This window comes from Prionailurus bengalensis, chromosome E1 (assembly GCF_016509475.1).
Source record: "Prionailurus bengalensis isolate Pbe53 chromosome E1, Fcat_Pben_1.1_paternal_pri, whole genome shotgun sequence".
Classification (NCBI taxonomy): Eukaryota; Metazoa; Chordata; class Mammalia; order Carnivora; family Felidae; genus Prionailurus; species Prionailurus bengalensis.
In genome coordinates this window covers 43,150,134-43,163,032 of record NC_057347.1, presented here as the reverse complement: position 1 = coordinate 43,163,032, position 12,899 = coordinate 43,150,134, and the positions used below count along the sequence as shown (strand labels likewise).

The following is a 12,899-nucleotide window of genomic DNA, read 5'->3' as shown; positions in this document are numbered from 1 at the left end:
AAGAGTCGAAAGAAAAGCCTTGAGAGCACTGCAAAGGAGGAAGTGACAAGATAGACTAACTGATGACAGTCGCGGGTGGGGTGTGCACGGGAAAGAGAAAACTCAGATATTACTCTGAAACTTCTGTCCCAGATAAGGAGAATGATGGAAGTTGAGGCATCTTTTACCAGGGAACGTAGAGCAACCAGAAGGCTTCAGGTTGACTGGAAATGTCCACCAGGCACATGTCCACCAGATGGGTATCTGTTTTGAATTTATTCCCGACTCCCCTGAAAAAAATGTGTGTATAAACTGACCAGGTAAGCTGTTGCTGAGGGAAGAGGACAAAACTAAAGGTAAAGATTCAAAGTCATACGCAGAGTTAGCGGTTGAAACTGAACCTCAGGCATTTAATAGCTTCTTTTAAACATGTGTAATTCATGGATACATGAATTATCATGGATACTTTTTTTTGTTTTCAATGTCACAGGTATAGAGGATAAAACGTGAAAATCCCACCCCACCCTCCCTACCACTCATAAGGTAACTCCTGTCACCTTTTTGGTGTGTGTCCTTCCTTCCCATCTCTTTCCTTTGCATTTTTTCCTAATTTCCTAATGAGGGGATACTTTTTAATTCCTTGCCCAGTGATTTGTTGCTTTTCCCTATGCAATATGTCTAAGAAATCTCTCCATGTTAGTTCTTCTAATTTCTAACTTCCCTTATCCTTCTAACACCTAGAGAGGTTTCAGTAGAGGGCTTCTTTACATTTGTTTGCTGATAATGGTACATTTTTTACCATTTTTTTCGTTGAATTATTATTTTCTCATTGATTTGTGGAAGGAACCATTTTAGACACATAAGTGATTTGGGGGAAAAAAATACTTACCTCCAGAGTAATTAACAGGCGTTATCTACCCAAGGAATGGAACAAATAGGAAGTTCACGTTCAAAGGAGCTGCCTTGTTTGTGCCAGTGGCCCCACGCTAGCTCTTTATTAATTGCACCACCTGGGATGCTGATAGCTGCGGAAAGTAGAAAGTTGGCATTTACTGCATTGGAATATTCCCCACAAGGTTGCCAGTGATTCTCTTATTTATTCCGTTCATTCCTTTCCTACCTATTCAAGGATCTGAACTGTGTTTCTTCACAGAAATTTCCAAGGAAACTCTATTTCTTACATTGATGAAAATGTATGGAAGGGATACCGTTGGGCTGAGAAACTGTGAGTATATTCTCTCCAAATACGAATACAAAAAAAAAAAAAAAAAAAAAAAAAAAACTAACTGCATTCTAAGGTCCTTCTTGGTCCAGAACTTTGAAGTCAGTAGCTCTGAGGAAAGGTGTTTCCCCTTCCATGTCCCAACTCAACCTCTACCGATTGCAATTCTGTTAATTTTTTTTTTTTTAACGTTTATTTATTTTTGAAACAGAGAGAGACAGAGCATGAATGGGGGAGGGTCAGAGAAAGGGAGACACAGAATCTGAAACAGGCTCCAGGCTCTGAGCTGTCAGCACAGAGCCCGACGCAGGGCTCAAAGTCACGGACCGCGAGATCATGACCTGAGCTGAAGTCGGCCGCTTAACCGACTGAGCCACCCAGGCGCCCCATCTGTGTTTATTTTAAAAATTAAATTTGGCAGGTTCCCTTTAAAGTTAGAATCAATTTCAACTTATTTTCCATTATACAAGGAATACATGATTATAGTCTCAATATATAAAAATGAAATAACAGGGGGGCCTGGGGGGCTTATTCGGTTAAGTGTCCAACTTCGGCTCAGGTCATAATCTCAACGGTTCGTGGGTTCAAGCCCCACCTTAGGCTCTGTGTTGACAGCTCAGAGCCTGGAGCCTGCTTCGGATTCTGTCTCCCTCTCTCTCTGCCCCTCTCCTGCTCATTCATTCCCTCTCTCTCTCTGTCTCAAAAATAAATAAACATTAAAAAAATTTTTTTTGATGAAATAACAGATATAGTGAACACCTGCCTTATCTTCTAATCCCCCCACTGCTGGGATAGCCACTACTCTGGATTTAGTATATATCCTTCCAGACCTTTTTCCATGCATTTGCCTACATACATATTTACAGCAAAGTAGGTTTGTTGTGTGATTTTCTTATCTTTTTTTTACATAAATTGTAACACCCTACAACTCGATTCTTTTGCTTTGTGGTATGTCTTAGACTTTTTTTCTTCCAGTACATAGAGGGTTACCCCATCCATGCAAGCTGCTGCATACTATTCCATAGTATGAGTGTATTACGATTTAATAATTCCCCTCTTGATGGATGTTTAGGCTGTGTCCAGTTTTCTTATTACATGCATTGCTGCATGGACCACCTCATACATGCATCTTTGTGTACGTGGGTGGGTATTTCTGTAGAATAGATCCCTGGAAATGGAATTGTTGGGATGAAGACGATGCCGATATATATACAATTTTAATTGCCCTCAAAAAAGTTGTGCCAATTTACACACCAATCCATACACCATGACAGCATTCATTTCCTCCTACCCTCCCACTCTTGGATATTCTCCATTTCTTGGCTGATCTGGTGGGTGAATAAAATGGGTCCCTTCTGAATTTGAATTTTTCTGATTACTTATACATTTAAGTATCTCTGTATGTTTCCTGGGCATTTGTGTTTCTTGTCTGAATTTTCTGTCCTTTGCCGATTTTTTTGTTATCTTTTTTTTAAATTGATTTGTAGAAAAAGTCAGTGTAGACACAAGTAATTTTGGAAACAATATTATACTCGAAGTAATTGGCATTTTTCATGACAGATTGTGTGTCATATCATTAGTTCAACTTGGGTAGATAAGTCATAAATGACTTCTGAATTAATAATAAAAGACATAACAGTCATAGTAATCTAAATGTAGGGATTATGATCCCCCTGAAGTAGATTCCCCCCTGCCCCTTAGTCTGATAACCTTACTGGTAAGAGACAAATGGTAGAATAAGGTAGTTGTTTTCTTATGAATTTTATGAATTTCTTAAATACTATATATAGTTTATATTTTCTCATGATAGTATCTAACTTGGAGATCTTATTTCCCAAACTTGTAAGAAAAATGAAAGTAATTTGGCACAAGAAACAAGAGAGAGTGGAGAGAGTGGGTAGGCTGGGGGACAGGGGTAGGAGAAAAACTTTGAATTGTGTATTATATACCTTTGGAATTCTGAGCCATGCAAATATATATTACCTATTAAAAAATGAACAAATTAAAAAAATATTTTTTGAAAAGCATGTATTTGGTAGTTTATATACTAGAACATGAATCTGGTAAGATTTGATGATTCTTAAAAAATTTTTAAATGTTTATTTATTTTTGAGAGAGAGAGAAAGAGAGAGAGGGAGACACAGAGTCCAAAGCAGGCTGTAGGCTCCGAGCTGTCAGCACAGAGCCTGATGTGGGGCTCGACCCCACAAACTGTGAAATCAGGACTTGAGCCGAAGTCAGACACTTAACCAACTGAACCACCCAGGTGCCCCAAGATTTGATGATTTCTAATTCAGCTTGAGGGTTATGCCTTGTAAGACAGAAGTTTTTAACTATGGGTCAATAGTCCCCTGGGGCAGGATTTTTAACCTTTTTTTCTATATATCAATTTTTTTTTTTAATTTTTTTTTTAACATTTATTTACTGCTGAGAGACAGAGCATGAACAGGGGAGGGGCAGAAAGAGAGGGAGACACAGAATTGGAAGCAGGCTCCAGGCTCTGATCTGTCAGCAGAGAGCCCAATGTGGGGCTCGAACCCACGAACCGTGAGATCGTGACCTGAGCTGAAGTCGGACACTTAACAGACTGAGCCACCCAGGCACCCTTCTATATATCTATTGATGATCTGCAGAAGCTTATGTTCTTGGGATAATGTTTTCAAATGTATAATAAGTTAAAATATATAGGAAAAGGAAATTATGTGGAAATAGAGTTTTCAAAAATTTTTTAAAAAGATTAGTGATATAGCAATAAATCTGCTTCTGTTAGAATATTAAATAACAAAATATAATGGTAGGCCTACTAACTATTATAACTTCAAAGTACTGATGAGAATAAATGATAGTTTGAGATATCCACGCCAAATATGTGATACGAAAATATCTGATTTCTGCTGGGGACCAAATTAACTATACTAATCTGTGGTTTGTTGCCTACATTCATAATGGAAGGAAATGCTAATTCTAGTTAGAGGTTTGTGAAAATAGAGATGTGATTTCATTTTCCATCCAAGTTTGGCACCCACAAATTCAGTCCATTCTATTCACGGACCTGAGCCCTAAAGGGATGGTCTGCAAATTGAAATCGCATGCACACCTTTGCACGTATTCAAGAAAGTGCAGTTTTCTAGGGAAAGGGTCCATTCCATAGCTTTTATGAAATTCTCAAAAGGTTCTTGTCTCAAAAGATTGAGTCACAAATTGGGGTGGAGGTGGAGAAAGACATTTGTTTTCCTGTGAAGTTGTACTTATTCTCATAAATGATGATAAATGAATGATTTGTTTTAATTAAAAGCAGTATATTTGCAAATTGATACCTGTCACTTTCTGAATTCATTCAACAAATATTTATGGAGCATCTCCTATGTCCCAGGAACTGTTTTACATGCCAGGGATATAAGCTCAAGAACAAAACTGACCAAATATCCCACTTGTCAAGGGGTTTACAAATATATAGTATAAAAACAAATATGTAAATATAATAAATACATATCATTTCAAGTATTGGTAAGAAATCAGTGGCCAGATCTCTCAAGTTTTCTAATTTATTCAACAACCATTTCTGCTGCTCATAGACTGAGTTTTTTACTAATGATAATGCTTTTCATTCATATAATCTTGAGTTGGTTCTTTTTATTAGATGTACTGTTTACCTCTGTCTGAGGATATATTAATGATGCTATTCTAAATTTTTTATAGTGTTTATTTTTGAGAGAGAGAGAGAGAGAGAGAGAGAGCAAGTTGGGGAGGGGCAGAGAGAGAGGGAGACACAGAATCTGAAGCAGGCTCCAGGCTCTGAGCTTCAGCACAGAGCCCCAGTGCAGGGCTTGAACCCATGGACTGCAACCTGAGCCGAAGTCGGATGCTTAACCGACTGAGCCACACAGGTGCCCCATTAATGTTGGTATTCTCAAATCCTTTTGTGTTTTCTCTGTTAACTGTGTCATTGACTATAAGCTGTTATATTTGTTTTTTATTTTCTGTCCTGAATAGAATTGGCTTTCTCACTCCATTTGGTCATTCCTGAGTGCAATTTATCTTTGTAGTTGAGATTTGACTTGCTTCTGTTTTCTGGTCCTAAGGAAGAGGTGAAATGAACCACGGGGCTTGTTATTGGTGACAGGTCCCCCTGAGAGTTAAAGAAGAGGTGGGAGGTGACTTCTAATGGCTAGTCAGAGTGTATACCCTTCCTCCAGGGTTCTGGGACCCTGCCCCCTTCTAACACCAATGGCTCCTGCCTGGAAGAAAACACCCTTTGCTGCCAGATCCAAGGAGGAAGGATGTGGGGTTGATGTGCTGTCCTTGGTCCTACTGCAGTATCCCAGCTAATCACCCTGTAGGTGGCTCCAAGGCATTTCTGGTGGGGAGTGTTTGTGGAGCTACTCCCTTGGCTTTGAGCTAAGGTTGTGGAATTTCTAATTGTATCTTTTCTAATCATTCTTAGGGACTTTGGTGCAGTTTGGAGTTTGGTAGAGACTTGGCATGTTTCAATCTGCCAGCTTGAAATAGCACAACCTCTCAGGAAGGCAATTTTGTACCCCTGTTAAATCCTGGAGAAACTTAGGCAAATGTGTACTAGGATATAAACAGAAAAATGTTCAAAGCAGCACTGTTTATAATAACTAAAAATTAGAAAAATCTAGTATCCACCAACAGTAGAATGAACAAATAGTGTTACACGGGTATTTACTCTATACTTACTAAACTGAGCATTTATGTTATGTGCATTTTATGCACATTTTTAGTTCTCACAGATATTTTTTAGTTGGGGAAAAAAATTAGATGGCTTCACTTGTAACACTGATATGGTTATAAATAGGGCTTCCACAATAACATTTGGGAAAAGAGAGGAGGAAGTGGCAGTTCTGTCCATGTTTTTGCCACTCAGGGCTGGGTTCTAACAGAGATTTTGTGATCCAGAGAGTAGGCATTAAATGTACATTTTGGTGTGAAGAGTGGATAGGGGTGTGTGTGTGTGTGTGTGTGTGTGTGTGAGAGAGAGAGAGAGAGAGAGAGAGAGACAAAGGAGTATGTGAGAAGAAAAGATTTGAATCAAACAGCAGAGATCGCCATCCCTACATTAAATAAGAATTAGTGTATTTGGTGGCACCATTACCCAGGTTTCTCTCACATCTAGCGGTCCTGTGTAGCAAATAGTTGTAGCTATTTTGCATTTTGACCCAGAAATGACCTTTTCATTTTGCAGAATTCTCAGTGAAAATTATCTGACCGAATTACATAAAGACACATTTGAAGGCCTGCTATCCCTCCAGTATTTGTAAGTTAATCAGTTCATCATTTATTATGAGTTTTTAGTTATATTATTTATTAAAAAATACAGGGTTCAAATTAGATAATTGCAGCAATTTCTTCTAACAGTAGAATTCTATAATTCTCTCTATTAAATTCTATAACTCTGTAAGTCTGTGGGGACCCAGCCCATCTCTAGCATTAAATACCTCCTATGCATTTTCAACTTCTTAATTTTATAGACAAGATATAGGAAAAAGTCCTTCAGTTGTAGAGGAAAGGGGGTAATGAGGTCTGAGCAATTATGGACACCCATATGAACCTTGTTATGTAAGTGTTCATATACCATCTGCCTTTATTTATATTTATTACTTATGGCCCATGGATCAAATCCTGTGTATGGTCTGTCTTGATACAACCTATGAGTTCAGAATGGTTTTCATGTTCTTAAAGGGCTGTAAAAGAGAAAAGAAGAGAAAGAAACAGAGAATATGTGACAGAGACCGTATATGGCCTGCAAAGCCTAAAATATTTACTGTCTGGCCTTCACAGAAAAGGTTTGAAAAAGTTGGCTTAGTAACATGAGAGGAATTGAAGTTAACCTCAAATTGTCACCTACAAGACAAGAAAATATAGAACACTTACGTTAATTTGAATGCCATTAACCCAGAATTTTTAAATAATTTAATCTAAATTAAATATTTAAATATTAAATATTTAACTAAGCAGGTGAATTATGTAAGCAGTATTACCAAGTACATATTAAATTATCAAGAGAACAGATTAAGGATTTCAGTGTGGGAAATTTTATTAGTTTATTTTTTTATTATTATTTTTTATGTAATTTATTGTTAAGTTAGTTAACATACAGTGTGCTCTTGGCTTCAGGAGCAGATTCCTGTGATCGGTGTGGAAATTCTTATGCCACCATAAAAATAGATGTTTAAAATGATGGTTAAGAGGTTGGGGCTCCTGGGTGGCTCAGTTGGTTGGGCGTCTGACTTTGACTCAGGTCGTGATCTCACAGTTTGTGGGTTCGAGCCCCGTGTCGGGCTCTGTGCTGACAGCTCAGAGCCCGGAGCCTGTTTCAGATTCTGTCTCCCTCTCTCTCTGCCATTCCCCCCTCTCATGCTCTGTCTCTGTCTCTCTCAAAAATAAACAAACATGAAAAAAATGATGGCTAAGGGGCACGTGGCTGTCTCAGTCATTAGAGTCTGCAACTCTTGATCTCGAGGTTGTAGGTTAGAGCCCCATGTTAGGTATAGAGATTACTTAAAAAAAATGAAATCTTTAAAAATATAATGATGGTTAAGTGGTATAGTTAGAAATGTTTACACTAAACAAACATCAGAAATGCCTCTAACTTCGCTAGTTACAGAATAAACATCTCTCCAGCCTCATTGTCAAGGAAGAAATGTTTGCATATAGCTCTGTACATTAGACACACAGAGATACTAATGTTCTTTGCTATGGAGGTTCAGTGTTTATTCTTTGCCCATGCCATCCAAAGCTGTGTATTTCATTAATCCTTTTTAAAAAATTTTTTTAATGTTTATTTTTGAGAGAGAGAGAGAGAGACAGAGAGAGACAGAGTATGAGCAGGGTAGGCACAGAGAGAGAGGGAGACACAGAATCCGAAGTGGGCTTCAGTCTCTGAGCTGTTGGCCCAGAACCCGATGCGGGGCTCAAATTCATGAGCAGTGAGATCACGACCTGAACCGAACGAAATCAGATGCTCAATCGACTAAGCCATCCAGGCGCCCCTCATTAATCCTTATTAATGATGTGCTTTAGAAAATAGATTCTTCTTGCAAATGTGGAAGGCTTAAGGGTAGTGAGTAAAAAGAATCTCGTATGACACTAAAAATCGTCCTTCAAATGATCAAACCTGCAAGTCTTAGGGGACAACCACTTTGTATTGGTCTTCTTGGCTACCTCTGCCATCTGGGCTCCAAACGTTACAAACACAGTTTGGAGAAAAACAAAAGAGACAAACTGCGCAATGGATTGGGCCTTTCATTATTTCTACTATGAGGTACTTTGTAAGCCAATTATTTCATGTTAGGTGAAGTGTTCTCATTCATTCATTCAAAAAAAAAATGTGAATCAAAACCTAAAAAAGAATGGGACAGGCCCTATGCCCAGTACCATAGGCACGCAGATGGTTAAGACAGGCTTCCCACCCTTGTAGGAACTCATGATTTCACAGGGAAAATCAACAGAAGCTTCAACCATAACGCATAAGCACTAAATGGATGATGAAGCACTGACAGAGTGCAGAAGAGGGAGCCACAAAGTCATAAAACCACATTTCTTTTCAGTCATTTTGCTCCTTCTACTCACTACCCAGCTGTTAATTTATTTTATAAATATTTGAGTTTGTTCTTTGTCCACGCATCAGTTTTAAACACAGTAGACAACGCAGATGAGCAAGACTAGTCCATACTTTCATGGAGTTTATGCCCAGAGGAAATGGAATGCCAGAATAACTATATTGAGAAGAAATTGGGGCACCTGACCGGCTGAGTCAGTAGAGCATGCGACTCTTGATCTCAGGGTCGTGAGTTCAAGCCCCAGGTTGGGCGTGGAGTCTACTTTAAAAAATTCAAAGAAGGAGAAGAAGGAGGAGGAGGAGAGGGGGAGGGGAAGAAATGGATTTGGGCCATGAGAAGTATAAGTTGTTTTTGGAACATAGAAGAGGGGGGAAGACTTCAAGTTGGATCAGGGAAGTTACTAGAGAAATGCTGTTTGAACAGAACCTTGAATGGCTATGACGTATCATCGGATAGACACCTTGGGAAGAATATGCTTGCAAAATAGAGTGAGTGAAAGGCAAAATGCAGGAGAAATTTCTTTGGTATCTGTAGAGTAGGAAACTAGAGCCAGATTTAGGATTTTGAAGGCCTTGGATAATATGCCAAGCTACCGTGTTATCACAGCAGTGCTCTAGGACAAACTTTAGACTGCACCAGGGTCACTTGGAGGCCTTGTCAGAACACAGGTTCCACCTCCACAGTTCCTGATTCACTCAGTCCAGAGTAGAGCTGAGAATTTGCATCTTGAGTAAGTTCCCAAGTGACTCTGATATTTGAGAACCACTCCTGGAGAATTAATCTGGTGACTGTGTGCAGTATAGATTAGAATGGGAGAGACCAGAGATGAAAATGCCAGTCAGAAGATGGTGGTACCCATGTAGGTGGAAAGTGAGGGACTCAGCTGAAATCAATGGAAATAAGAGGGTCAACTATAATCAAGAATGGGTGTTTCCAAAAAAAAATCCAGTACCATGTTGTTTTTTTGTTGGCCCCACTTGCAACTGAAGCAGTTGATAAATTCATAGACCGTTTAGGCAATGTACAACCAAAAATAAATTTCTATTAAGATGATAATATAATTCTGAGTTCGTTCAAAGTTAGGTATTGATTAGAGGAGTAACTTCTTTTCAAGTTAAACGAAAAGGTATCTTTTATCTCCTCTGGTATTGACTCGGTGTTGAGAAATAGAACTAAACCAGGAAGGTGTGCTAATGTGAGAATATCCCTTTTAATATTAGAAATTATATGTGGAGATCACAACTTTGAGCTCATAATTTAGAAATTGATGAGGCCACAAAAAGTCATTTAATCAATTCTTCTGCTCTCAGGAAAGATTACTTCCAAGATCTATCAAGATCTATAGTTGTATGTTTTATGTATGAAGATCACAACGGTGAGACTCTTAAGAAAGGTGAGGGCAGGGTTAGGGGCTCTGGAAGGTTCAAATAACAATTCCTAATACTCAGAGTTTAGCCAAAAGCTACTTATTCAATACTATCATCCTACTAATTAGATATCTTAGAGCTAATTGAGGCAATATTTTCCTTTTCCTTTTCCTAGAGATTTATCCTGCAATAAAATACAATCTATTGAAAGACGTACATTTGAATCACTACCTTTTTTGCAGTTTATGTAAGTTACAAATATAATTTCATTATATTTGGAATTTTTATTAAACTTAATTGTAAACCTCTTTGTTATTCACTTTGAATGAATGAAACTTTATTAGTCAAAAGCTACTAAAATTATGTAGCAAATCTTTTTTGTCTGTGGCAAAGTTTGGTGTGAGAGTTATTATAGAGATCAGAGTGAATCGTTCTAGAGCAGCAGTTCTCTGCCAGGGTGATTTTGCATCCAGGCGACACTTGGTAGTGCCTAGAGACATTTTTGATTGTCAGACTGTAGATGTGCTCCTGGCATCTAGTGGGTGGAGGCCAGGGCTGCTGTCACACCCTACAGTTCACAGGGCAGCACCCCCCCCATAACAAAGATTATCCAACCATAAATCTCAACAGTGCTAAAGTTGTGAAACATTTTTCTAGAGAAATAAACTTACTTCTCTAGAAAAAAATACTTACTTAACACAAGTATTTATTGAGCATTTACTGATTTGTATCTAATGCACCACATGTATAAACATGAAAGTATAAATCTTTCATGCAGATATTTTTTTAAAAAGGCAAGCATCTTTCATAGTGAGATTTCTTTAGTGTATGGAGAGAGTATTGTGGTTATGTTTCGTTATCTATAAATTAGAATCACTGCCAAAGGATAAATATTCTGAAAGAATATCTTTTTTTTCTTCTTCGTTTGTGTCTTGTTTTTTGTTTTTTGTTTTTTGTTTTTGTTTTTTTTTTGGTGTGTGTAGAAATCTTGGTTGCAATTTACTCACCGAGCTGAGCTTTGGAACATTTCAGGCCTGGCATGGAATGCAGTTTTTACACAAGCTGTAAGTGAAATAGAAAATGAATACATGTTAAAAAAAAAAAAAACAACTACATGTAAAAATATCATACAGTGACTGGTTAGGTGTGTGTTAATAAACCCAGTATGAATTCTGGAAAGTAGGTCTTAAAATCCATTTTTTTTTCAAATGAGGAAACTAAGGTACAAAGAGGCCAAGAGACTTGTCTTAACTCCTAAATGGCACTCTCTGCCCTCCCTCGTACCCAGCTTTGTGTGGGCAATGAAAGCCCCAAGCAAGTAACACCCAAGTCAGTATTATCATGGGAATTCGTGACAGTGATGCTTCCCCAAGGTGTGCATGGTCCTTGAAATCCACTTTTGAATTTAACTTTGATTCCGGCTCATGTGCAAGTTTCCTATGCAAAAGAGAACTTCAAAGAACTAAGTTTAGCACAGAGTTCTCCAGGCAGCAACAGGTGTGGGTGCTTCCTCAGCCATCAGGAAAGCAGAAAGAACTCCTGAATACCTGCCGCAGGGCACTGCTCTCCATGTGCTTTCTTTCCTGACCACTCTTCAATTAAGAAGTGTGTTATTCCCTTTCAGCCGGAACATTCTGTGATTTCTCTGTAAAAAAGCAAATCATACTGGGCATGTTCAGTGGCCTGAGGGGGATTTTTAGACTCAAGGTTGAAGACCCTCCTCTAAAGCAGACGCTGGAAAAGACTGTCTTACTGTCTTGTGGTTCAGAAATCCGATTTCACAGCTTATCTTCCGTTAGATGAAAGTGTTTACGGTGTGTCTGGAGCTGGAGTAAGTTCCTGCGGGTGCCCAAGAGCAGGGGCCTCCTCTCTCCTCTCATTAATTTGCTGATGCCTAACTTGGGGAAAGAATACCGAGGGTCAGTTTTTTGTTTCGCCAGCATGCCAGAGAACGGGCTCATTGAGTTTCTCCACCAAGAGGTTTTAGTTGTGTCAATATAATGTCTTAAAACTCACCACCTCTACTAAGCATCTTCTAACACCAAGAGTCTCTTCTAAGAATCTGAATTTCATAGTTATGTAGGCAATACAGGACAATTAAATAGGGTGGAATCCGTTGATAAGAATGAATGAATTCATTGAAAAACAATCCGTGCCACGCGCACTCTATGTCGACCATGTACTAAGTACTTGGGGTACAAAGAATATACAGGGACTGTCCCCAAGAATCTTTCATACTGGAAGGAGAAAAAGATGGCCTTTTTCTTGTAATTTACTAAGATATTTGTAAACTGATGGGAACTCCTGTCTTGCCCCACTGAGATCTCTATCAGTTAACCATTTGTTTTCTTTCCTTTCCTTTGTCCTCGAGCAGCCAGAATCACACATATCCCACCTGGGGCGGGGGCATGTGCTAACTTGTATTTTGCCCTCAACTTGCCCCATGCTCCCTCATCAATCTTACATGACAGAAAAAGGTAATTAAAGAACCAGAGCTAGCTGGTATTGAGAATAAATTAATACTCATGTCATGTGTGTTATGCCCAGAATTCGTGATCCCCAAATACCTCCAGGGTGCCGAGTCCGATGTAAAAGCAAAAGAGCCTTTATTGGAGCTAGCTCGAGCTCAATCCCCTATCTGCACTGAGGCAGCCTTGAGATACCGGGGAGAGAGAGCCAGTTTCAAAAGGGCAAAGGTTTTATTGGGGCCTAGTAGCAGTTGGTGAGGTAATGGCTGTGGCCTCAGCT

The 12,899-nt window shown here is 38.9% G+C and overlaps 1 protein-coding gene and 1 long non-coding RNA gene across 27 annotated transcripts in view; one reads left to right on the top strand and one right to left on the bottom strand.

Moving 5' to 3' along the window:
* LOC122485721 (RAD52 motif-containing protein 1-like) overlaps positions 1-12,899 on the top strand; it is a 54,679-nt gene that overhangs the window by 13,015 nt on the left and 28,765 nt on the right. For 11 of the 26 annotated variants that reach the window (XR_006297927.1, XR_006297926.1, XM_043584819.1 and 8 more), the window contains 4 exons: positions 1,133-1,204; positions 6,408-6,479; positions 10,327-10,398; positions 11,135-11,215. The exons of 3 other annotated variants lie outside the window; for them this stretch is intronic. Coding sequence is in view for 16 of the 23 variants with exons in the window: in XM_043584819.1 (XP_043440754.1) it covers positions 1,133-1,204; positions 6,408-6,479; positions 10,327-10,398; positions 11,135-11,215 (297 nt within the window). In the remaining 7 variants the exon portion in view is untranslated. Of the gene's footprint in view, positions 1-1,132; positions 1,205-6,407; positions 6,480-10,326; positions 10,399-11,134; positions 11,216-12,899 lie in introns of those variants that run through there. 12 more of the 26 variants (XR_006297929.1, XR_006297930.1, XM_043584827.1 and 9 more) reach the window with 7 other exon arrangements.
* Positions 11,125-11,954, bottom strand: LOC122485725. The gene is made up of 2 exons (XR_006297935.1): positions 11,905-11,954; positions 11,125-11,213 (listed from the first exon to the last, which is right to left on the bottom strand). It is a non-coding gene; the product is annotated as an uncharacterized LOC122485725 (long non-coding RNA).